The sequence below is a fragment of the Giraffa tippelskirchi genome, chromosome 2 (genome assembly GCF_054371585.1).
Source record: "Giraffa tippelskirchi isolate mGirTip1 chromosome 2, T2T-mGirTip1v1.2.pri, whole genome shotgun sequence".
In the NCBI taxonomy this organism is placed as follows: Eukaryota; Metazoa; Chordata; class Mammalia; order Artiodactyla; family Giraffidae; genus Giraffa; species Giraffa tippelskirchi.
In genome coordinates, this window is record NC_137276.1 from 76,275,322 (window position 1) to 76,298,382 (window position 23,061).

The 23,061-nt window shown below is 42.6% G+C and overlaps 1 protein-coding gene and 1 pseudogene across 1 annotated transcript in view; one reads left to right on the forward strand and one right to left on the reverse strand.

Moving 5' to 3' along the window:
- The window catches only part of CCDC6 (coiled-coil domain containing 6), a 110,448-nt gene that overhangs the window by 77,052 nt on the left and 10,335 nt on the right, over window positions 1–23,061 (forward strand). Inside the window, exons 4-7 of the mRNA XM_081569059.1 lie at window positions 5,426–5,529; window positions 9,998–10,158; window positions 15,879–16,035; window positions 19,520–19,620. Coding sequence (XP_081425185.1) covers window positions 5,426–5,529; window positions 9,998–10,158; window positions 15,879–16,035; window positions 19,520–19,620 — 523 coding nt within the window. The remainder of the gene's footprint in view (window positions 1–5,425; window positions 5,530–9,997; window positions 10,159–15,878; window positions 16,036–19,519; window positions 19,621–23,061) is intronic.
- On the reverse strand, window positions 11,684–11,911 carry LOC145538251 (putative ribosomal protein eL39-like 5; annotated as a pseudogene).

Sequence of the window (23,061 nt, forward strand, 5' to 3'; positions counted from 1 at the left end):
GTCTGTGAGTCTGTTTTTATAAATAAGTTGATTTGTATCCTTTTTGAATTCCTCATGATGCATGCTATTTGTCTCTCACAGAGGCTTATTTTAGATGATGAGCTGAGGGTAGCCCCTGATGTGACAGTGTATTTGCAGCGTGCACTGTGGTGTGTGTCCTTTCCTGAGGATTTCTCCACTGTGCTCTTGATGTAGCAGAAAAAACCTGTATGCCCAAGACTTTGAAACCTGCTTGCTTTCCACTGATGGTAATTATTTGGTAAAAGAGTCCCCTAGAATTATGAATCCATTATGCAAATTTGTATAATATTGCACTGATGTCAGAGTGATGGAAACTTAAGCCTGGAAACCATATAACTATGACTCATTATACGTGTATCTGTTTCATAAAAGACCTTCATTTTTCAATATCATTGAACAAAAGCAGAATTTATTGAGCTGGTAAACTATGAAAGTGTCACTTTTCATATGTTAAACATTAATAAGGTAATACTGTTGTCCTGAAGTTCTACCCATTTCAAAGAACAAATCTAATTTTCATACAGATGCAATTTTTGAGAAGAAAAAACTTGGAAGCTGTGGTAAAGAAGGTTAATAACTCAAGGCTCTCTGGAAGATTCTCAGTCTTCCAGATAACTAGCTGAGCATTCAGTATAATTTCTCCTCTTAGAGTGTATGAATTCATTCTTTGTTTTAGGTATGTGAATTAATATCCTAAATTAGGAAATTGTTAATTTTTAAGATTGACTGTCTTCCTGTTTTTGTGTTATAAGCATAGTAAATGTTCACTAAAAAATTGTGTGGGGCGGACTTCCCTGGTGGTCCACTGGTTAAGAATCTACGTGCCAACACAGGGGATGCGGATTCGATCCCTGGGTGGGGAACTAAGGCAGTTCCTTAGTTTCCCACTAAGGAATGTGCCATAAGGCAGCCAAGCCTGTGAGCTGTAACCAGGAAGCCCAAAACAGCCAAAATACTAAATATTTTTAAAAATTGTGTGGGAGCAGGAAAAGATATGAAGATAAATTACCGCCAATATTATTAATACTTTCACCCAAGGGCCAACCCTATTTATCTTGCTATTGTTTGTGATTTTTTTGTGTGTATCTTTTTATCAGTATATATATTTTTTCCATTTTTTTTTTTTGGCCACACTGCAGAGCATGTAGGATCATATTTCCCTGACCGGGGACCATGCCTGGCCCCTCAGCAACATAGTGGAGTCCTATCCACTGGACCACAAGGGAATTCCCTTCTCTGTATATTTCTCGTGCACACAGGACAGGTAGTTGTCATGGGCTGCCTTCCAAAATTGGGTTTTAAGTCAAATGTTTAGAGTTCAAAATATATTTTCACATAGGAATGATGGTAATTTGGTGGTCAGACTAAAACTTTTCAAAGTAGATTGAAATGATCCACTAAAACCTTTCAAAATTCTGTAGTTGAGCACATGGTCATGCTCAAGTTCTCAGGCTTTTTTGCCAAGTATTCCTTTCCCTGACCTCTGTGAACATCCTGGTTCTCTGTAAGTGGGAAAATGCTCCACTGAGAGAGAAGTGTGGTAATGTTGGAGCTGTCTCTTGGCTGCCCCCTGCTTTCTCTGCTTTTTGGGTGGTGAGTGTTTGCCCACTGAGAAGACACAGCCAGGATGGGCTGTGAATTCAAATGAGCCAGCTCTATTTTTATATATTAAGTTTATCCATTAAAGAAGTCACTTATTTGGGAAACACAATAAGAACTCTTGGTGCAATGTTAATTAACTTACAGTGGGATGAAGAGCCACTGAAGATGAGTAAGGAGTTTGGCTGACAGTCCATTGACCTGACTTAATTACAAAGCAACCCTTCAAATGAATATTCTACAAATCAGCTGTATCCACTGGTGTTGCGTGCTCATAGACAACGTAATCAGGAGGGACGTGGGTTTGCCTGAGAATTTGATGTTTGGTAATGGAAGAGTGGGTACCTGTGACATGAACACTGAATTATTAGGAAGGAGATAGGGAAGACTATTATAGACGGAGATCAGCATTGCAGAAACAATGGATGCAGCACTGAGCTGATGTTTCCATTCCAGCAAGAATTTCTCAGTACCCTGTCAGTTTAACACACACGGTCAGATTTGAGGGTTGTTTGATATCAGGGCAGTGCAAGCATGGAAGATCTGCTTAGGTCTGAAACAGCAGAACTGGTTTATACTCTTTGGCTATAAATAAATAGGCTGTGGGATTAGATGGACAGGAGATGGAAGGGCAGCACTGATAAAGAACTTCGGGAGGTTCTGAAGTTCTTCAGGTGGCTACCAGCTATCAATTTACTGCCCACTTCAGTGAACCAAGGCCTCCAGAGGGTGAAATTTGGGTTCCTACTAACAGGCTTCCCGGGTGGCACTAGTGGTAAGGAACCTGCCTGCCAATGCAGGAGATATAAGAGACGTGGATTCAGTCTCTGGGCTGGGAAGATCCCCTGGAGGAGGACATAGCAACCCACTCCAGTATTCTTGCCTGGAGAATCCCATGGACAGAGGAGTCTGGCAGGCTGTAGTCGCATAGGGTCGCAAAGAGTTGGACTCAACTGAAGTGACTTACCAGACACACACACACACACACACACACACACACACACTCTCTCTCTCTCTCTCTCTCTCTTTCTCTCTCTCTCTCTCACATAGCTCTACTAACTGGTACCAAAAAGAAGCTGAGATTCATGTTCAACTTCTGTTTTTCCTGCCTTCTTATCTGCTCTGCATACTCTCAGACTCACTAAGGTACCCCCTGCTCCACTACACTGGATAATTTACCCCAAATCCCATTTGCCCCTCCAGATGCTCTGAACTTGCTGGTTAGATGGGACCCAGCTTCTTTGGTCACCATGGTGACTGATTCCCATTCCTATGCTGACAGCATGCATCACTTTTCCTAAATCAGTGGTTCCTCAGCTCTCAAATGAAAGAGTGGATTTAGATGATTTCTTTTGCTGCTTCTGTTTCTAAAAATCTCAACTGAACTAGCGCAGACTGAGACAAGTGCCATCTTGAGATTGACAGAGAATGATAGAATGGGTGGCCCTGGAAGCGACCTCAGATGTCATTGAGACCAGCCTTCTCATTTCATAGATATGGGCAGGTTGCATGTATGCATCCTGTTGCTTCAGTCATGTCCAGCTCTGTGATCCTATAGACCATAGCCCTCCAGGCTCCTCTGTCCATGGGATTCTCCAGGCAAGAATACTTGGAGTGGGTTGCCATGCTTTCCTCCAGGGGATCTTCCCCACCCAGGGATCAAACCTGCGTCTCTTATGTCTCCTGCATTGGCAGGCGGGTTCTTTACCACTAGCGCCACCTGGGAAGCCTGAGGGCGGGTTAGTACCTCCTCAAAACCACATGCTGAGTCAGTCATATGTGGGTAAAGACAGCTTTGTCTTGATTTTGTTTTTTGGAGTTATAGATTTGCATGGTGCATAATTACTCTAAAAATAAGCCTTTGGGCATTAGTTTCTCTACTGGGCATCTCTCCTACAAAACAATGCCTTGCTTGAATTTTTTTCTCACCTACCAAGTACCCCCTGTCATGTTTTAGTTAAACATGGCAATAGGGTCCTTAAAGGGTAAATGACTTGGCATTTTGTTTCTTTAAATAAATGACTGTGAATTGTATCAGTACTTCAAAACTTGGCCCAAAATGTGGTCAGAGGGTCACAAAGATTCATAGGAGTTCTGTGAGGTGTTCCTGCGTTTCTCCTTCCGGGGAAAAGGAGCTGTTAAATATCTTGAGGAGCTTTTGTGCATTAGCCAGTTCCCAGCTTCACTGCACAGGATGCTTCTGGCTTAGTCTGATTCCTCTCCCTTTGCCCATGCAAAGAAAATACAGTGAAGCTATGTTTTCTGTTGACTGTGTGATCTTGGCTCGTTGACTGGTGGAGTAAGGTATGTCTGGTTTGGTTGCTGTAAAAGGCTGCATTTTGTCCATGGAATTGGTCTCACTTTATGTCTACATAGGGGTCTTTGCTCAGTGAGGAGCTTGCCTCTCACCTGCTAAAGAAGTGTGAACTATGCTATTAATACCTGGACAACTGTGTAGCTGTCCAGTCAAAAATAATCTGTTAAGTCAGTGGTTGAAAAGATAAATTCCAGTTGGTTGAAGAGACAGCATGGGGGCAGTAACATAACATTGCCCCCCTTTTAAAAAAATGATTTCTGTTAAAATTACTTAATATCCCAAGCAGATAGACAAGTATACAAAAAATGATACCACACGTTTCCTTCTTTCTGGTGCTATGAACTCTGTTTATCATGGCACTTTCTGTCCCCATCACCAGCCCTCTTTTTCTTCATATCTCTCTCACTCTCTACTAAAACATAAATGATTTCTTTTAATGTCTTCACCACTACTAGAATGTATTGGGCTGGCCAGTAAGTTCATTTGGGTTTCCCACAAGCTGTAATGGAAAAACCTGAACGAACTTTTTGGCCAACCAAAGAAGTCCCCAGAGGGCAGACATTTCTGATTCCTCAGTTCTCTGCTATGTCCCTAGTAACCTGTGTCTGGTGTTGGTCTCAGTATTTGCATGTTGCTCTGTGTTGGCTCAGACAATAAAGAATCTACCTGCAATGTGGGAGACCTGAGTTCGATCCCTGGGTTGGGAAGATCCCCTGGAGAAGGGAATGGCAACCCACTCCAATATTCTTGCCTGGAAGGTCCCATGGACAGAGCAGCCTGGCGGGCTGCAGTCCATGGGGTCGCAAAGAGTCAGACAGGACTGAGCGACGTAACACTTTGACTTTCTATGTTAATAGATTAAATTAATTTCTTCCCCAAATTGCTTCTTTTTATGAAGTAGAATGCAGTGTGGGGTTCCCTCTGCAACCGTTCGCCTTCCCCTGAATCACATTTTCCTTCTTTCCCACCTTCCCAGAGGTAACCAGTATTGTGAATGTGGTGTTTATCCTTTTCGCACATGTGTTTATATCTTAGGACATATTTCTGTGTACCCATTAACCACTTGGTAGAATTGTTGTTAGTGTTGGAGTTATTTATGTAAATGGAAGTACAACCTTTCTGGTTTAATATTGAAATGCATGCAGAACTAGGGAGACAAACCCACTTATGTCCTGGGACAACTGGCAAGCAAAGCTCCTCAAACTTTCTTTAAGGAAGACTTTCCATATGCCTTGAGTAACTGCTGAAGCAACCACTGTGATCCACCTATCAGAGAGCAATTAAGCTTTAACATCAAAGAATGAACATCTCAGTTTTCTCAATTAAAGTTTAAGAACTAGATGCACTTAATGTATCTGTGCCAGAAAATTGACCATTTCTTTGCAGTTTTCTCCATGGAAAGGGATCCTAGTGTTCCAAGCAAAAAATCTAATTAACAAAGTTTAAGTGGCCTACAATTCTCAGTAAAACTTCTTTCTTTTCCTTCAGTTGAGACGGGAGAAGATTGACCTTGAAAATACTTTGGAACAAGAACAAGAAGCACTAGTGAACCGTCTCTGGAAGAGGATGGATAAACTTGAAGCTGAAAAGCGGTTTGTTGAGTCTTGCTGTTCAGTGTAGTGTATGTAAATGTGTGTGTGTTGGAGGTGGGGTCAGGGGACTGTGCTGAATGTGACCAGGGAGTAACAGTGGGACATTTTAATGCCTTGGTGGATGCATGCTGTTTTAATTTGACAAATGGGGAAAATGTTGATAGCCTTTCCTCCTGAAAGTAGGGGAAACCACTAGACCATTCAGGTATGACCTAAATCAAATCCTTTACGATTGTACAGTAGAAGTGACAAATAGATTCAAGGGATTAGATCTGATAGACAGAGTGCCTGAAGAACTTTGGCGGAGGTTTGTGACATTGTACAGGAGGCAGTGATCAAGACCATCCCCAAGAAAAAGGAATGCAAAAGGGCAGAATGGTTGCCTGAGGGGGGCCTTACAAATAGCTGAGAAAAGAAGAGCTGCTAAAGGCAAAGGAGAAAAGGAAAGATATACGCATCTGAATGCAGAGTTCCAAAGAATAGCAAGAAGAGGTAAGAAAGCCTTCCTCAGTGATCAGTGCAAAGAATAGAGGAAAACGACAGAATGGGAAAGACTAGAGATCTCTTCAAGAAAATTAGAGATACCGAGGGAATATTTCATGCAAAGATGGGCACAATAAAGAAAACAAATGGTATGGACCTAACAGTAGCAGAAGATATTAAGAAGAGATGGCAAGAATGCACAGAAGAACTAGACAAAAAAGATCTTCATGACCCAGATAACCATGATGGTGTGATCACTTACCTTGAGCCAGACATCCTGGAATGTGAAGTCAAGTAGGCCTTAGGAAGCATCACTATGAACAAAGCTACTGGAGGTAATGGAATTCCAGCTGACCTCTTTCAAATCCTAAAAAATGATGCTGTTAAAGTGCTGTACTCAATATGCCAGCAAATTTGGAAAACTCAGCAGTGGCCACAGGGCTGGAAAAGGTCAGTTTTCATTCCAGGCCCAAAGAAAGGCAGTGCCAAAGAATGTTCAAACTACTGCACAGTTGTGCTCATCTCACACGCTAGCAAAGTAATGCTCAAAATTCTCCAAGCCAGGCTTCAACAGTATGTGAACCATGAACTTCCAGATGTTCAAGCTGGATTTGGAAAAGGCAGAGGAACCAGAGATCAAATTAGAAAGCAAGAGAGTTCAGAAAAACATCTACTTCTGCTTTATTGACTATGCCAAAGCCTTTGACTGTGTGGATCACAGCAAACTGTGAAAATTCTTAAAGAGATGGGAATATGAGTCCACCTGATCTGCCTCCTGAGAAATCTGTATGCAGATCAAGAGGCAGCAGTTAGAACTGGACATGGAACAACAGACTGGTTCCAAATTGGGAAAGGAGTACGTCAAGGCTGTATATTGTCCCCCTGCTTATTTAACTTCTATGCAGAGTACATGATGCGAAATGCCAGGCTGGATGAAGCACAAGCTGAAATTAGGATTGCTGGGAGAAATATCAGTAACCTCAGATACGCAGATGACACCACCCTTATGGCAGAAAGTGAAGAAGAACTAAAGAGCCTCTTGAGGAAAGTGAAAGAGGAGAGTGAAAAAGTTGGCTTAAAACTCAACATTCAAAAGACTAAGAACATGGCATCCGTTCCCATCACTTCATGGCAAATAGATGGGGAAACACTGAAAACAGTGAGAGGCTTTATTTTGGAGGGCTCCAAAGTCACTGCAGATGGTGACTGCTGCCATGAAATTAAAAGACGCTTACTCCTTGGAATTGGAAGAAAAGCTATGACCAACCTAGACAGCATATTAAACAGCAGAGACACTACTTTGCCAACAAAGGTCCGTCTAGTCAAGGCTATGGTTTTTCCCGTAGTCATGTATGGATGTGAGAGTTGGACTATAAAGAAATCTGAGGGCCAAAGAATTGATGCTTTTGAACTGTGGTGTTGGAGAAGATCCTTGAGAGTCCCTTGGACTGCAAAGAGATCAATCCAGTCAATCGTAAAGGAAGTCAGTCCTGAATATTCATTGAAAGGACTGATGCTGAAGCTGAAACTCCAATACTTTGGCCACCTGATGGGAAGAACTGACTGATTGGAAAAGACCCTGATGCTGGGAAAGATTGAAGGCAGGAGGAGAAGGGGGCAACAGAGGATGAGATAGATGGTTGGATGGCATCACCAACTCGATGGATATGAGTTTGAGCAAGCTCCGGGCTTTGGTGATGGACAAGGAAGCCTGGTGTGCAGCAGTCCATGGGGTCGCAAAGAGTCGGACATGACTGAGCAACTGAAGTGAGCTGCTCATGACTGAGCAACTATCTTCCTGTTGGTCCATCTTTATACTCCCCTCTTACTGTCTTGGTAGATTTTCTTTTCATTTGATGTTGGAGGCTATGAAGAAATTAGTTAAGGAGCTATTGTCCACCCCTGAATTGTTCTGAAGGATAACTGCAGTTGCAACTTCTTACCTTACCGAACTGGCTTCCCCAGTTATTTTCTGATGTGCTTAGGATGTGTGCTGTGTACCATGACTGATCACATATCTCTAGAGCGTATTTCATTAGGAAGGCTGAGATTTTAATAGCAAAATGATCATCTTTATGTTTTAAGACTTACTATAGATAGTAAAGGCAGTTACATTTATGTACTTGTACATATTTAAGGTTAGTGTTTTTACTGTTAAATGTATGTACATGGATGTGAAAAACTCAGCAACACATGTAATCTTGAATCCCTTTGTGCAAGAACTGGGGTGGGAGTGTTTCCCTGGTGGTCCAGTGGTTAAGACTCGGAGCTCTCAATGCAAGGGGCATGGGTTCGATCCCTGGTTGGGGAGCTAAGGTCCTACATGTTGTGCCACACAGTCCCCCACCAAAAAAAGATCTGGTGGGGCCCTTAGATTTAAGGCTGTGTGCTTTGGGGTGGGTGGAACAGGACTAATGGCAGGGAAGTTCTGTAGATGGGATGTGTGTTTGGGTGTAGAAAGGAAACTTCTTGAAAATATTCATTCACCTACTTCACCAGGAACTTTTATTACTGACCAGAATATTTGCCATAAATATTTGGTTCGGATGAATAACCATAGATTGAGTTCATCTCAAGATCTGCAAAACAGATTCACCTGTGGGTTGTGTCAGTTGCTCAGTTGTGTCTAACTCTTTGCGGCCCATGGACTGTAGGCCTCCAGGCTCCTCTCTTCATCCAATTCTCTAGGCAAGAATACTGGAGTGAGTTGCCATGCCCTTCTCCAGGGAATCTTCCACAGGCTTTAAAAAAAAAGTGAAGATCCAAAGTATACCCATATGGAATTATTCAAGCAGTAGTTGAATCAGTTATGTTTTGCCTTATTATAGTAGTACTAATAAATTGAATCATGAAAAGTTATTTCATCTAGTAGATGGAGAGACCATTACAATATTTAACCAACTAGTTTTCTCAGCAAGGGATAAACTCAAAGATAAAAACCAGACTAAACCAAAAACTTCCCAGCAGTTTATAAAAAGGAGGCAGAGAAGTCTGTTGCCAGTCAATCTTTCTTTGAAGAAAGCAGTGGAAGGTTTTATATATATAAATACCAGATTATTACATGGAACTTTATGAAATTGTCATTTTGTCAAATATTAGAGCTTTACATATTTCAGACTAAAAATAATTGGTAGAGAAGGTGGCATCACCACTTATTAACCCAGTACATTTTTGTTTTGTTTTGTCTTTCTTTTTACTTTTGCTGTGGCCAGAAGCAAAGGGCCTTTCATCCAGTTAGCCTTGCCCTCAAAATTGTTTTTTCTTTTTGAAAATATTTATTTTTTAATTTATTTGACTGTGTCAAGTCTTAGTTGCAGCAAGCAGGATCTTTAGTTGCATGTGGGATCTAGTTCCCTGACCAAGGATCGAACCTGGGCCCCCTGCATTGGGAGTGCAGAGTCTTAGCCACTGCACCAGGGAAATCTCAGGATTGGTTTTTCAGGAGGGGAGTTGAGAAGTGTATCTGTCTACTTGACACAATCTTCCAAAGAGATTCATGATCTATAGTTCTTAAGTTTCAACTAAAAGCACTGAGAGGAAATTCCTCCAGGGTCTCCATTCCCTCAAGCCCAGCCATTTAGTCAGCAAATCATCCTGACTGCCCAGGGTATGCCTGGCATGACAATCAGAAGCCAGTGTTAGAGATTTTTTATGTAAGGATTATACCAGTGGCCATTTAACAGGAAGAAAGGGAAGGTGGATTCTTCAGCTCTGTCCTTTGACTTGACTGTCAAGTAAGGGCGATTGAAAGTTGCTGGAAAATGGGCAGAGGAGTTAAACAATTTAGTGAATTTTGGTGATTAATATGAGCATGCTATTAAAACAAACCTCCCAGCTAGAATGTGTTGTTTTGTCTTTATTTATTTTTCAATTACTAAGAATTTATTTATGTACTTTTAAAATAGATTATGGTGAGCATCAAATCAGTGTTCTATCTTTTAAAGACAAACTGTTTTTCATTGTTGGATTTTTCTTTTCAATGAAGAATCCTGCAGGAGAAATTAGACCAGCCGGTATCTGCTCCCCCATCGCCTAGAGACATCTCCATGGAGATCGACTCTCCAGAAAACATGATGCGACACATCAGGTTTTTAAAGAATGAAGTGGAGAGGCTGAAGAAGCAACTGAGAGCTGCCCAGTTACAGCGTATGTAGCCTTGCTGTCACTGGTCATCTGTCCACAGAAGTAATCCACTTACTAAGGAGAGAGGTTTATTAAATACATGTCTTTCCCACTGAATTTTTATAAATTAAATTCATATTGTGTTTCATTGTCAGTACATAATTATATGTCTGTCATCCTGGAGTAGTTTATTTTTAAAAAAATTATAATAGGGCAGGGCAAATAGTTAAGAATACTAGAAAATCACATAATTTCAGGAGAGTCCAGGATTAGAGGCGCTATTTCTTTTTTTTTAATTAATTTTAATTAAAATATAGTTGATTAACAATGTGTGTTAGTTTCTGTTATACAGCAAGCAGAGTGAATCAGTTATCCATTTACATACATCCACTCTTTTCTTGGATTCTTTTCCCATATTGGTCATTATAGAATATTGAATAGAGAGTTTCCTGTGCTATACAGTGAGTCCCCATTAGTTATCTATTTTATATCAGAGGTGGTACTACTTCTCACCAGCTCCCTGGTGTTCATCTCTTAGATGGTGCTAACAGAAATGATGCTGGAGACCTCAGTGTACTTTGGGAGCATTAATGCAGAGAAGAGTATTTATCTTCTTTACTACCAAAATTGGGCCTCAGCTAACAGTTGTTCATGGTACTTGAAGAATTAATGCTTTTGAAATATATTCTTTTTATTTTTGGAAAGCAAAGGAACTAATGTCTGGATACGTGATTGGTCACTGTGTATTTGCTTGCATTTCTCCTATTTCAGCTTTTAGACTGTTCAGATTTATTTGAATAGATAATACAATACAAAGTATGCAGAGAAAAAATAAGTCTCTTTCACCCCTGACCCCCAGCCCCTCAATTTTCACAATTAACACATTTTTAATATAGTCCTCAGATGTATGTGTGTGTAGACTTCTTTTATATAAAGAGTAGCACAATGAACATACTTTTTTTTTTTGCATTTTTCTCTTTTCACTTACTATCTCGTGCAATTTTCCCCTGCTGATACATACAGAATTGCCTTACTCCCCCTTTTAAAGGCTGTGCAGTATTTGATTGTATGGATATGCTGTAGCTTATTTAACTCATCCCTTATCAACAGACCCCTTTGAGCTGCCATGCGCAACCACAGAGAGCATCTCTGTACACATATTTTGATACCTGTGTAAGAATACCTTCAGGGTAAACTCCAGGGCATGAATTTGCGGAGTCAGATGAAATGCACATTTAAAATTTCAGTGATTCTTATCTTTATATTTTCTTCTCTGAAGTGTATTACAAGTTCTACTTCAGTACTATGTCTGGGATGGGACATCAAGGTCACCTTGGGAACCTTTAAGAAATACAGTGTGTTACGTGTCCTATTGCCTGCTGTTAACAAATGAGCACAAACTTAGTCATTTATTTTATTTTATTTCCAACAAAAGATCTCACATATTTATTAGTAAGATAAAGTACTAGCTGAGAAACACAACAGGAAAACCAGCCATTCCGTCTCTTCTATAGAACACATGCGGGCTGTTCAGACAGTAGTTGTGTGGTTAAGATGCAAGTGATATGGTAGGGTGAAAGTGACCTTGACACAGCATAAATGTGTGCCATTCATGTGTGAGGCTCCTTAGACCCAGCTTGGTTCTTCTCCCATGTCTTCTTTTGGAATTGTACCTGATTTTATTACCAGTTTTCATTCAAATCCATTGGGGAGTGGGACAATTCTGCTTTTGTTTCTTGGCCAGGAATTGCTTGACCTCGAAAGTCTTGTGAGAAGAAAGACATGGCGAGGAGCAAATTCAACCACACTTAGGATGGTAAAGAAGAAAAAAGAGACAGACTCACTGATTTAAAACAACACCAATTTATTATGTTGCAGTTTTTGGAGGTCTGGGTTCAAAATAAGTCCATTGGGCTAAATTGAAGGTGTCAGGAAGGCTCGTTTACTTATAAGAGGCTCGAAAGGAGAGACTGTTTGCTTGCTTTCTTCAGCTTCTGAAGGCGCCTGCATTCTTTGGCTCATGACTCCTCCTTTGCATGGGTACCCTCCCACCTCTGCCACCCTTGTCACATCTTTTCACTCTGACCCTCCTGCCTTCCCCTTAAGGACCCTGGGGCTGCATCGGACCCACCCAGATAATCCAGAATGAGTTCCCATTTCAGGGTCCTTAACCTCACCAAGTCGACAAGTCTCTTTTGCCACATCAGGCAGCATGGCCACAGGCTTCAGAGATTAGGATGTGGACCTCTGTAGGAGGCCACCATCCTGTCTAACCCCATACAGGCTTCTGGGCTTACTCTAGGGGTGGAGCCTTGTCCTCTGTATTTTTTTTTAAATAAAGGCAATTCTGATCATGTACCCCAGTTTGAGAATCACCATGGATGTGTATTCCGTGAAAACAACTCAAAGAGTTCTCAAGTATTAGTTGTTTTAGGTTTGGGTGTTTTTTGAGTTTTTGCTGTGTTGGACAGACAAAGGTCTTTTAGCCCCTTTCTGAAATCTTTCCAGTGCTATTTTTCTTTCCTGTGTATACTTGCCTTGTTGTTCCCCAGACAACATTTTTGGAAGGAATTTGGGAAGGGTATCTTATTTCCTCTACTTCCTTCCTACTGCAGTGTTTGGTCCCCGGAGAGACTGTGGATATCAACAGAGGCATCTGTAAATGCTGTTTGGCTTTTGTGAGGACAGAGAAAGCTGACCTGAAGCAGCTGCGTGTGACTCCTAGCTGCTCACAGTTGGTTTAGGTTGGGTTTAGAGGATGATTTCAAGAGACTTTCCTCATCCACCTGCATCTGCCTCCTTGGGTCGTATAATCTAGTCCCCTTTGAAAGCTCCTAGGGTACTTGGGCCTTTTCCCGTAAGTCAAGCTGAGTCTGAGCTTGAACCTCTCCCCAAATGGCTCTTAACTCTGGATGAATGTTAGAAGCCTCAGGGCAGTTTTTGTAGACCAGTGAAGAGGCTTCATCCTTGTGGATTTTAATTTCATTGGTTTGGATGGGATCTGGGCAGAAGTATTTTCTTACTGTAAACTTGGCATGCAGAAGGTACAGGCTTTGGGACTTCCCTAGTGGTCCAATATTTAGGATGCTGCCAGTGCTGGGGACATGGGCTCAATCCCTCATCCAGGAATTAAGATCCCACACACTGGCCAAAAAAAAAGCCAGGTACAGGCCACCTTAGGATCATATAGGAACCATCTTTTGGGAGACTGGAAATCACCTTCAGTTGACACTATTTTTGACTGAATTTGTGAGGTGGCTGAAGATGGCAGAAGTGTAAGCTGTGACCTCAAAGCTCAGTGTGGGAGAAAGAGGGCGACTCCTGAGAGTAAATGAAGTGTTAGTTGCTCAGTCATGTCCGACTCTGCAATCCCATGGACTGTGGTCCACCAGGCTCCTCTGTCCATGGGATTTTCCAGGCAAGAATACTGGAGTGGGTTACCATTACCTTCTCCAAGGGACTGTCCTGACCCAGGGACTGAACCCAGGTCTCCTGCATTGCAGGTAGATTCGTTACCATCTGAGCCACCAGGGAAGCCCCGAGAGTAAATCCAGCCCCGTGAAATCAGGTGTGGTGACCTGCCGGTAGAGGGCAGCCAAGGAATGCCACGGTCTTAGCCATCTGTGCTGGGTCTCTCACACCCAGGGGCTGTGGGCCTCGTGCCTTCTCTGTGCCTCCGGCTTCTGGGTTAATTGCCAAACTGCCAGGCAGTCTTTTCAGCTATTGCTCCTGATGACTGATGTTCTTGTCTATAGCTTATTGTTTAAGGATCCCCCTGCTGGTTTCCCCAGATGCTAAAGGATTGCCATTTTTCTTTGGAAGACAGGGTTTCCTCTTAAATAATTATTCTCAAAGCCTCACGAATCCTCAAGTTCTCTCTTATTTATGGAAAAGAAAGGCAACTTGCTCCAACAGCTGCCCCTCTCATTCTAGAAACAATAAATATTCCAAGAGACTGATAGAGCACTTCCTGTAGGGCAAGTGAAAAATTCTGCCCCCAACATATTTGGTATGAAATACCTTTAATCATTTATATTAAAAGTGTACTTTGTAAATATTTTCCCAGCATGCCTTCAATTAAGGAGATTTTTGCATCTGGATTAGACAGCAGGGTTTCCGGTTAGATTGAAAACAGCCAAGAGATTTAGCATTTAGCACACATAATAGTGTTTGATAATTTGGGTGTTTTCATTTGAATTTCTAAAATAAGGATTTTCAAAAACTTGTATGCATTCTGTCACGGTGGTCTCTTGGAAATCATTGAGTACTTATCAAAAGTCATTATTTCCTAGAAATTCCAGACCTCCATTGAGTTACATAAAACTGGAACTAATTTGGTAGACTTGGGAGTCGAAATAGGGTCAGTTTACGGGAGACAAATTGTCAGTGTAGCAGTCACCGCCTTCCTTCCTTCTTAAATTTGGACCAGACTGATAATATGGGGTAGTATCCTGTAGGACTATCTCTTAGATGTGGTCACGGCCACTCTAAACTTGTAAGTACTTTTTGGAAAAGAAGTAGATGGAGATTGTGCTTTTCCCAAGTTCCTTGGCTGAGATGGGGAAAATGAAGGAGCCAAGAAGATGGGTAGACACTGAGTTTTGTATGAAGGTTATTTTCATTACTTAGTAACAACACATTCTGTCTGGGGTAAACCAGGAAAGGGGGGAGGTCTGTCTTAGGGTAAACCGGGAAAGGGCGGAGGGTCATGTTTTGCCTTTGGTTACAAGGATGCCACAGAATCTTGCAGAGTCACTCCGGAAGGCAGACAGCTCAGCAGAAGGGGATTCCAAAGCCCCAGGAAGATTTTGGTTCCACATTTCAGATTCCTCCAAGAGATAATATGACTGGTTCAGCCTGAGTCTATAGTGTCTAGCCCTGGGGTCGATTAGTTCTACTGCACCACATACGGAGCAGCTCCCAAGGAAGGGGTCCTTGTCATAAGCAAGAGCCATCCCAAGAACCTGGCTGCACATAGGTCTTGATTTGCCGTCTGCCTCCAAAACACTGCACATCAGTTAGGAGACAGTAACACATACACCAAAAATTAGACTGATTGGAAATGTTGATCTAATGTTGGAAATGTTGATCGCATGTTGGAAATGTTGATCGCATAGTGCTTACTATGTCAGTTTATGATTTTATAAAAAGATTTATAACTGTTACCTAGCTCGTTGAGTACACTGGTTCTCCATGTGCAACCCCCTCCCTGGCACCCCACCCCACCCACCCCCCACCCCCCACCCCCCACCGCTTGCACTGGGGGTGTGCTAACAAGTGTGATCTCTGGGTGTGCTCCCATAGATGACCTGCCCCAGTGTGTCTGGGGTTGACAGGCAGCAGAATTGGTGCCCCGAGGGGAGCCCATCGGCTGAATTTATTTCCCTATCTGGATCCCTTCCCCTCTCCACTCCAGCAAGGTAGTGAGAGCTCTGGTAACCACTCTGGCCAGACATAGCTCCAGCATGTCTTCCTCTACATAGAGCACTTTAGAAGGTGAGGAAGTGGGATTGATGCTGCCTACCCCTTCAGCACTGCTTTTCGCATTTTTTTTCTAAGTGCAGATCATTGGTCAACCTTGGTACTTGGGATAAACTTGAAATCCAGGTCTCATCGGTGTGTGGGGAGCGAGAACGGCTGTCTTGTTCTTGGTCTGTGGCACAGAGACTGGACCAGCCCTGTCTTTTTAAGAGGGAACTATGACTGCATGGACCACGGTTTAATCGAGAACTCTGGCTTTTCAGATTCCGAGAAAATGGCACAGTATTTGGAGGAGGAACGTCACATGAGAGAGGAGAACCTGAGGCTGCAGAGGAAGCTGCAGAGGGAGATGGAGAGAAGAGAGGCCCTCTGTCGACAGCTCTCCGAGAGCGAGTCCAGCTTAGAGATGGATGATGAAAGGTGTGTGTGTGTCCCACAAACCTCCTGAGAACAACAGCAACAAAAACCAGCCTCCAGCCCTGCTTCATCTCCCGTGAGATGTGGTAGGAGATGGCTGGAACGTTTATTTATTGTAATGATGAATACTGTCACCTCAAAATGATTGCCGAGAATGGGATAAATGAAGAAGATTGACCATCCTCCTTAAACACAGAAAGATGAAGAAAATGGCCTTTCCCACATTACTGATAGGAGAGAAGTGGGGCAGGTCATGTGTGGAGAGGCAGCGTCGACATATGTTGTTGAATTCATCTGATCCTATGTCATATCTCTTTAGAGCACGGGTGATTGTTATTTAGTTGCTAAGTCATGTCCAACTCGTGAGTGACCCCATGGACTGTAGCCTGCCAGGATTCTCTGTTCATGGGATTTCCCAGGCAAGGATACTGGAGTGGGTTGCCATTTCCTTCTCCGGGGAACCTTCCTGACCCAGGGATTGAACCCACGTCTCCTTCTTTTGCTACTTCCGAGCCACTGGGGAAGCCCTTAGAGTATGGGTGGGAGCATCTTAGCTCACAGAAAAGATGAGCAGGCCATGCATGGTACAGCCTGAGAAAGCAAATGTGTCCAGGGGGTGAAAGAATCTGCCAGAGATGGGCAAAAGTTGTTGAAAGCCAGAGGTTTTGGCTGTAACACACTTGGTGACTTTCCAGCCTTTTTGCAGCTACTTTTCAAAAACAAAACAAATCCGTTCATCTGCCCAGGCCTCAATATCAAGACCCCTCCTTGTCCCACTGAGAAATGGGTTGGAATAAGAGAGTCATCCTTTGGTTAGCTGGACAGATTTTCCTTTCCTTCCCTACCCGCCCTCCTGCTCTGGACTTTGAAGAGAGGTGATTGTTAAGACAACCACCATCCAACTGGACTGGGCAGCCAGTCTCTGACCAGGGTCTGCCAATGGCTGTGATGACTCATACTTGCTGTTGACACCAGAGCACATTGTTTGAACACATGTGGGCAGTTCTAGCAGATCAGCCCTCCATTTTTCTTATTGAACAGATCCAGAGGGCTAACAGGCGTTCGGATTAATTCGTTGTGGGCCGTGATAGTATTATCATTTCATGAAAAAATGTAAGATTTTTTTATAATAAAGATCTACTTTTATCATTTAAAATATTTTAATAAAAACAGACTTAAATCTGTTTTTAAAACTGTCTTCCTAGTTTGAAAAGAATAAAAGTGAGTCTTTTTTTCTCAGAAGTTTATATTCTAAAACTATCATCCTTCACTCTGAATTTCACTGATCTGTTTCTGCCAGTGTCTCATTCTTCCCGAAATTCTTATCCTCTGAAAACCGTTTTGACTAAAAACATCAGCTAGAATATTGGTTAACTTACTACTTGATCAACTACCCAAAGATATGAAGCAGAGTGTGTGTTAATATACACAGCACCCTGTGCTTGATTTTTTTTTTTTAATTGGGATATAGTTGCTTTATACTGTTGTTTCTACTGTACAGCTAAGTGAATCAGCTGTTTGTATACATATATCCCCTCTTTTTTGAATTTTGAATATGATGCACTCTGAGGGACAAGTTCTCTGACTACAGTGACAACACTAAGGCTACTTCAGGCTTCTGGACAAAAATCATTTTTTCCCCAGAATTGGTATTTACTGCAGAAAGTTTGCCTTGCTTACTTTCTTTCTTTTTTTTTTTTTGACTTGTCCAGTGTACATGGTAGCATCAAGAACAAGGTTTGACTCCTAGCCCCACTCTCCCACTCTTTTTTTTTTTTATTTAATGTTGAAGTATAGTTGATTTACAATGTTGTGTTTGTTTTGGGTATACAGCAAAGTGATTTAGTTATACAAATCCAGATATCTGGGCTTCCCTGGTGACTCACATGGTAAAGAATCTGCCTGCAATGCAGGAGACCTGGGTTCAGTCTCTGGATTTGGAAGATTTCCCTGGAGAAGGGAATGGCTACTCACTCCAGTATTCTTGCCTGGAGAATTTCATGGACAGCAGAGCCTGGCGGGCTACAGTCCATGGGATTGCAGAGAGTCAGACATGACTGAGCGGCTAACACATATTTATCTATCTATTCTTTTCCATATTCTTTTCCATATAGGTTAATATAGAATATTGAATGTAGTTCCTGTGCTATGCAGTAGGTCCTTGTTACCTTTTTTAGGTTGGATTATCAGGAGTCAAGTACAGCTGCCCAATAAAGATGTCTGCTGTCCCTACTGGGGATAATATTACATTTGGGAGAAAGAAAATAGACACTTGAGACTTATATATGTTTAATTCCTTAAAAACCAAGAAGTGGTCTTAGTAGCCTTGCTGGCTGCAGAATTACAAGGCGTCTGGTCTAGCAGCACCATGGTGGGCTATACTAAGGAGAGCAGGGAGAATTGGTGGTAGCTCACTGACAGGTGCATGCCAAACTTGGGAGCCTTGTTTTCTTCGAGTTGACTAAACCGGCATAGAAATAACTGTGTTCAAGTTCCTCACGTGAACTGATTAAACGTCAGGGCTAAGATCGCCTCCAGGGTAGACATGTCTGCACGTGTTCCTTCCTTTGGCTGGAAAGGCTGGGAAGGATCGCTTATTAGAGAGTCTCTCAAGCAGAAATTCGCCCTCGTCAGGTCTCTGTGCTTGTTCACCAAGTGAGGTCTAATGTGATTTCTGAATCCAGGAAGAAGTCTGACGCCCTCGGTGTGACCTGCTGAGGTACTCACCTGAGTGTCCTTTATTACATCCCACATTCAAACACATGACTATTTGTTAAGCAAGGCCTGCCTTGTAAACAATTAACATCCACTTCAGGGAACCACGTACCTTTAATTTGATGACATACATCTCAGAGGGCTTGTTTGGGTTGGCCTTTCAAGGAACAATTTACATGTAGCCATTATAGCATTTACATGTAGCCACTGAGCCCCATTGGTAGCTCAGACCATAAAGAATCTGCCTACAATGTGGGAGACCTGGATTTGACCCCTGGATCGGAAAGGTCCCCCTGGAGAAGGAAATGGCAACTCACTCTAGTATTCTTGCGTGGCAAGTCCCATGGACAGAGGAGCCTGGCAGGAGTCGCAAAGAGTCTGACACGACAGCAACTAACATACACACAGACAACACACACTTACAACATGGTTGTGTCTCATTCTTGGGACGGGGGCAGTGAATTCCTACATAACTGTTCTGTGATGGAGAAAAGCCTGGTCCTCTCTGTGATGCTGCTCTGTCACCCGACTTCCATCCTGAGTAAAGACACCCTAGATTCCCTCACCCATGCCCCTGCAGAGAGAGCTGTGCCAGGCAGTGCAGCAGCATGGCGCTGGCGACTGTATTATACACGTGTCCTCGCTACAGCGGCACTTTCTGAACATTCAGGAGTTCTACCTCATGATGCGAACGTCTGACATTTTCTCAGGGGAGCTTTCTGAGGAACTGCTGGGATGCAGGCGGCGCTAACCATGTCATCCTGCCTCTTAGGTATTTTAACGAGATGTCTGCACAAGGATTAAGACCTCGCACTGTGTCCAGCCCGATCCCTTACACACCTTCTCCCAGTTCAAGCCGGCCAATATCACCTGGTGAGTATGTGTTCTCGGCTGCCTCTGCAACTCATTTCTGTTGTATTTATTAGGTACCCCTGAATACGTTCCCTCCCAGCATATAAAAGTCTTGTAAACAGAGAGGGGTCATGTGTTGTCCAGAAACGTCAAAAAAAATGAATACCATCACAACAGAGTCTTTGCTTCAAATTTTTAAGCACAAATATTGTAATGCTAGCTGGTGGTTTTCTTCAGTTTTTGTGGAGCCAAAAAATGTAATTTAACTCTAAAAAACCTTTTTGAAAAGACTATCTTTGACTATGATTTTAGGTGCCAATGAATTGACAAGAACTTTGGGTAGATTTTTCTGAGATGCATCATAGCTTATTATGGGTTCTCTCGTTATGTTCTGTATTCACCATCTCCTTTTTATCCTCAAAATAATTAATGCAGGTGTCATATTAAAACTGAGGGAGCAGTAATGCGGAGGTTCTGTAGCTACTGGTCAGATGTCCAGGAAGTGGTGAGGCAGGGCAGGTCTTATTTCCAAGGCCTGTGTCCTTCTGAGCACAGGCTGCCTCCTGCTATTTCCAGTGATGGTGAGTGGGCCTCAGCCCTGGTACGCAGACCAGGCAAGAAGGAACTGGCTTTGCTTCTGTCTCCGGCTTTGCTCCTCAGAAGCCTTCCCCTCAAAGGCATGCTTGTCTTCATCTGACCCCAAAAAAAACTCTCTCCCCGGGGTCCCTGGCTCCATACCCGCACAGCATGGGACTCTTGGGCCAGGAGGGCAAATTAATGATCCGGCAGGGAAGAAAGAGGAAGGCAGGGGAGGGAGGGCAGTGAGTGGAGGGAGGAAAGAAAAGGTAGCCGGCCAAGGGCTTGTGTCTTGTGACCGAAGTGTCCAGGCTGCTCTTCTTGTGCTCGCTGGTAAACAGATTTTCAGCAGAGTTGGAGGAAAAGTGGGGGGGGGGGGAGCTGGAGGGACAGTTTCACAGCAGAATGAAGTGTGGTGATGGCTTAAAAGGGTGGCAGCAATAAAGGTTTTGTGGTCTGGGACAGTGAGACAGCTTCACGTTAGGGTGTCATCTCATTTTGTCTGTCATAATAATGGGACACCAAGGATGGATGCCCTTCAGGTTGACAGAGGGGAAGTGCCGCAGCCATGCAAGTGGGTGAGGATAGCAGGAGGCAGAAATGGCTTGGTTTTGAGTTTAGGATCCAGCCCAGCACTATGCTGCTATGACTTTTTGTAAGAAGGGTCACACTTTTTGGGTTTTGTCTGTTTTTGCCCAAGCCACATGGCATGCAGAATCTTAGTTCCCTGACTAGGGATCGAACTCATGCCGCCTGCAGTGGAAGTGCAGAGTCTTAACCACTGGCCCACCAAGGACATCTCTAGAAGGGTCATTTTTTTAAAAGCCCAACACAGTGTGGCAGCTTTTGTCCACTTGGGGCTGGCATGCTCTCCAGCATCTGACAGGGTGAAGAGGGGCTGTTTGCAAATCAAAAGGACTTTCTGTTGTGGATCTTCAGCACAATCATCACTTGTTCTTGCCCAAAGGATGTTCCTGAGTCTGTTTCTCCTGCTCTGCAGTGGCCTTGAGATCCCTCCAAAAGCTTCTCTCCTGAGCTGCCTCTCACGTTTCCCCAAAGAACATTTGGGTTTCACTACCAGTAGGATAAAGGTCTTCTTTGCTTTCTGATTTATTGATGGGGAAGAAAGTCGTGAGTTAGGAAGAAGCAAGAAAGAGGAAGGCATTTATAGCTCATAGTGATGCTCATTCATGTTAAGTATAATTTAGTGTTCTCTTTGATTTATTTAAACTTAAATGCATGTGATTTCTAATTCATTAAATGTAGTGTTGTGGTCATTGAAGAAATCAAAAACAAAAGTGAGACCTTGGTTGGGAATATTAACTTCTATGGTAACAAATACTCTGAAGGAAGATTTATTGCACGCACAGAATTTTGGCTTTTGCTGCCCCTGTTGCTATAATGTGGGGCTTCCTTGTATAGATGAGCTAGTTGGTTGTCCTTTAATACTACATCATAGTAAGTAACAACTGGATTTTTTCTTTTTAAATTTCAGCCAGCTTTAGTGAGACCGTTTGTACCATCTTTGAAATTCTAGCATATCATCAAAGTAGACTATAAACTCCTTTTGGCAGTGGAATTACTCCTATTGTCTTTAGTCCATTGCATGCATAATACATGAGCAACATCTGAATTTTCAAGTTTTCTTTTCACTTTATTTTTATTGAAAGAATTTGTGGTTCTCAATATTATGAATATCTAATCACTTCTTTAGTGGAACTGTGCTGTTTATATAGTTTTCATTTCCATTTTAAGCATTTTGGCTCTTCTTCCCTTACCGTTTCTGGTTAACATAGGCAGTCTTGCATTTTCACTAACTTGTTGGAATATTTTGAGGGCTATCTCACAACTTGATTGAAAAGAACGTTTCCCAGAACTTACGAAAAATTCTTGCATATATGTGGACTTGTACATGTGGATTATATCGAGTATTATTTTTTCCAGCAATTTTTTTGAAGTTGTTCACTATTTTATATAGCCTAAGAAAAAGCCATTCCCAATTAGCACATATTCATGTGCCTACATCAGGCATGGGGAATAATGAAGTTTGTAAAAGGATCTATACTGCACTAGCAACAAGCATAGCTGCTGCCCTATCTTGGTTTCTAATTCTGTTCTCCAGTTAAAAGAACTGAGGCTCTTTGGAGAAATCTCTGTTTCTGGGGCCTGGGGCAGGAAATATATGAGATGAATGTGGACAGTCCGGTAATGCCAAGAAAGTAAGAAGAAGCACAAAAAACCCAAAGATGAGGATAGTTCCAAGAGACACAGGAGCTAGCTGAAAGGGCTCCCAAAAGCCAAAGCTGGAACATTTGAATGATAAATAGTGTAATAGTAGATTGTAACCCAAACAGAAAACAAATATCCATCAGTTTACACTGATATAAATAAATGACTAAGTAAATAAACAGGGAGAAGAGATAAATCTCTCATTATAGAGGAATTCCAAATAATTGATGTAGATACTCTATCCTCATGGAAGTGGAACTAGCTCCTGGATCTCTAAATGTGGACTGCAGATGAGGACTTGCAGAGAATACAGTGTGAGAAGGAAGGGGAAAGAATACCTCTATGGTGGAGAAACTTCACAGGTACTGCCTCAGCCAGGAGATCAAGGTCAACATCAACAGTGGTCAGTCATGTTGGTAGTATGTACCCTTGATATGAGGGCTTCCGATTTGGCACTAGTGGTAAAGAACCCACCTGCCAATGCAGGAGACATAAGAGATGCAGGTTTGGTCCTTGGATCAGGAAGATCCCCTGGAGGAGGGCATGGCAACCCACTCCAGTATTCTTGCCTGGAGAATCCCATGGACAAAGGAGCCTGGTGGGCTACAGTCCATAGGGTCGCAGAGAATCAGACATGACTGAAGCGACTTAGCACAC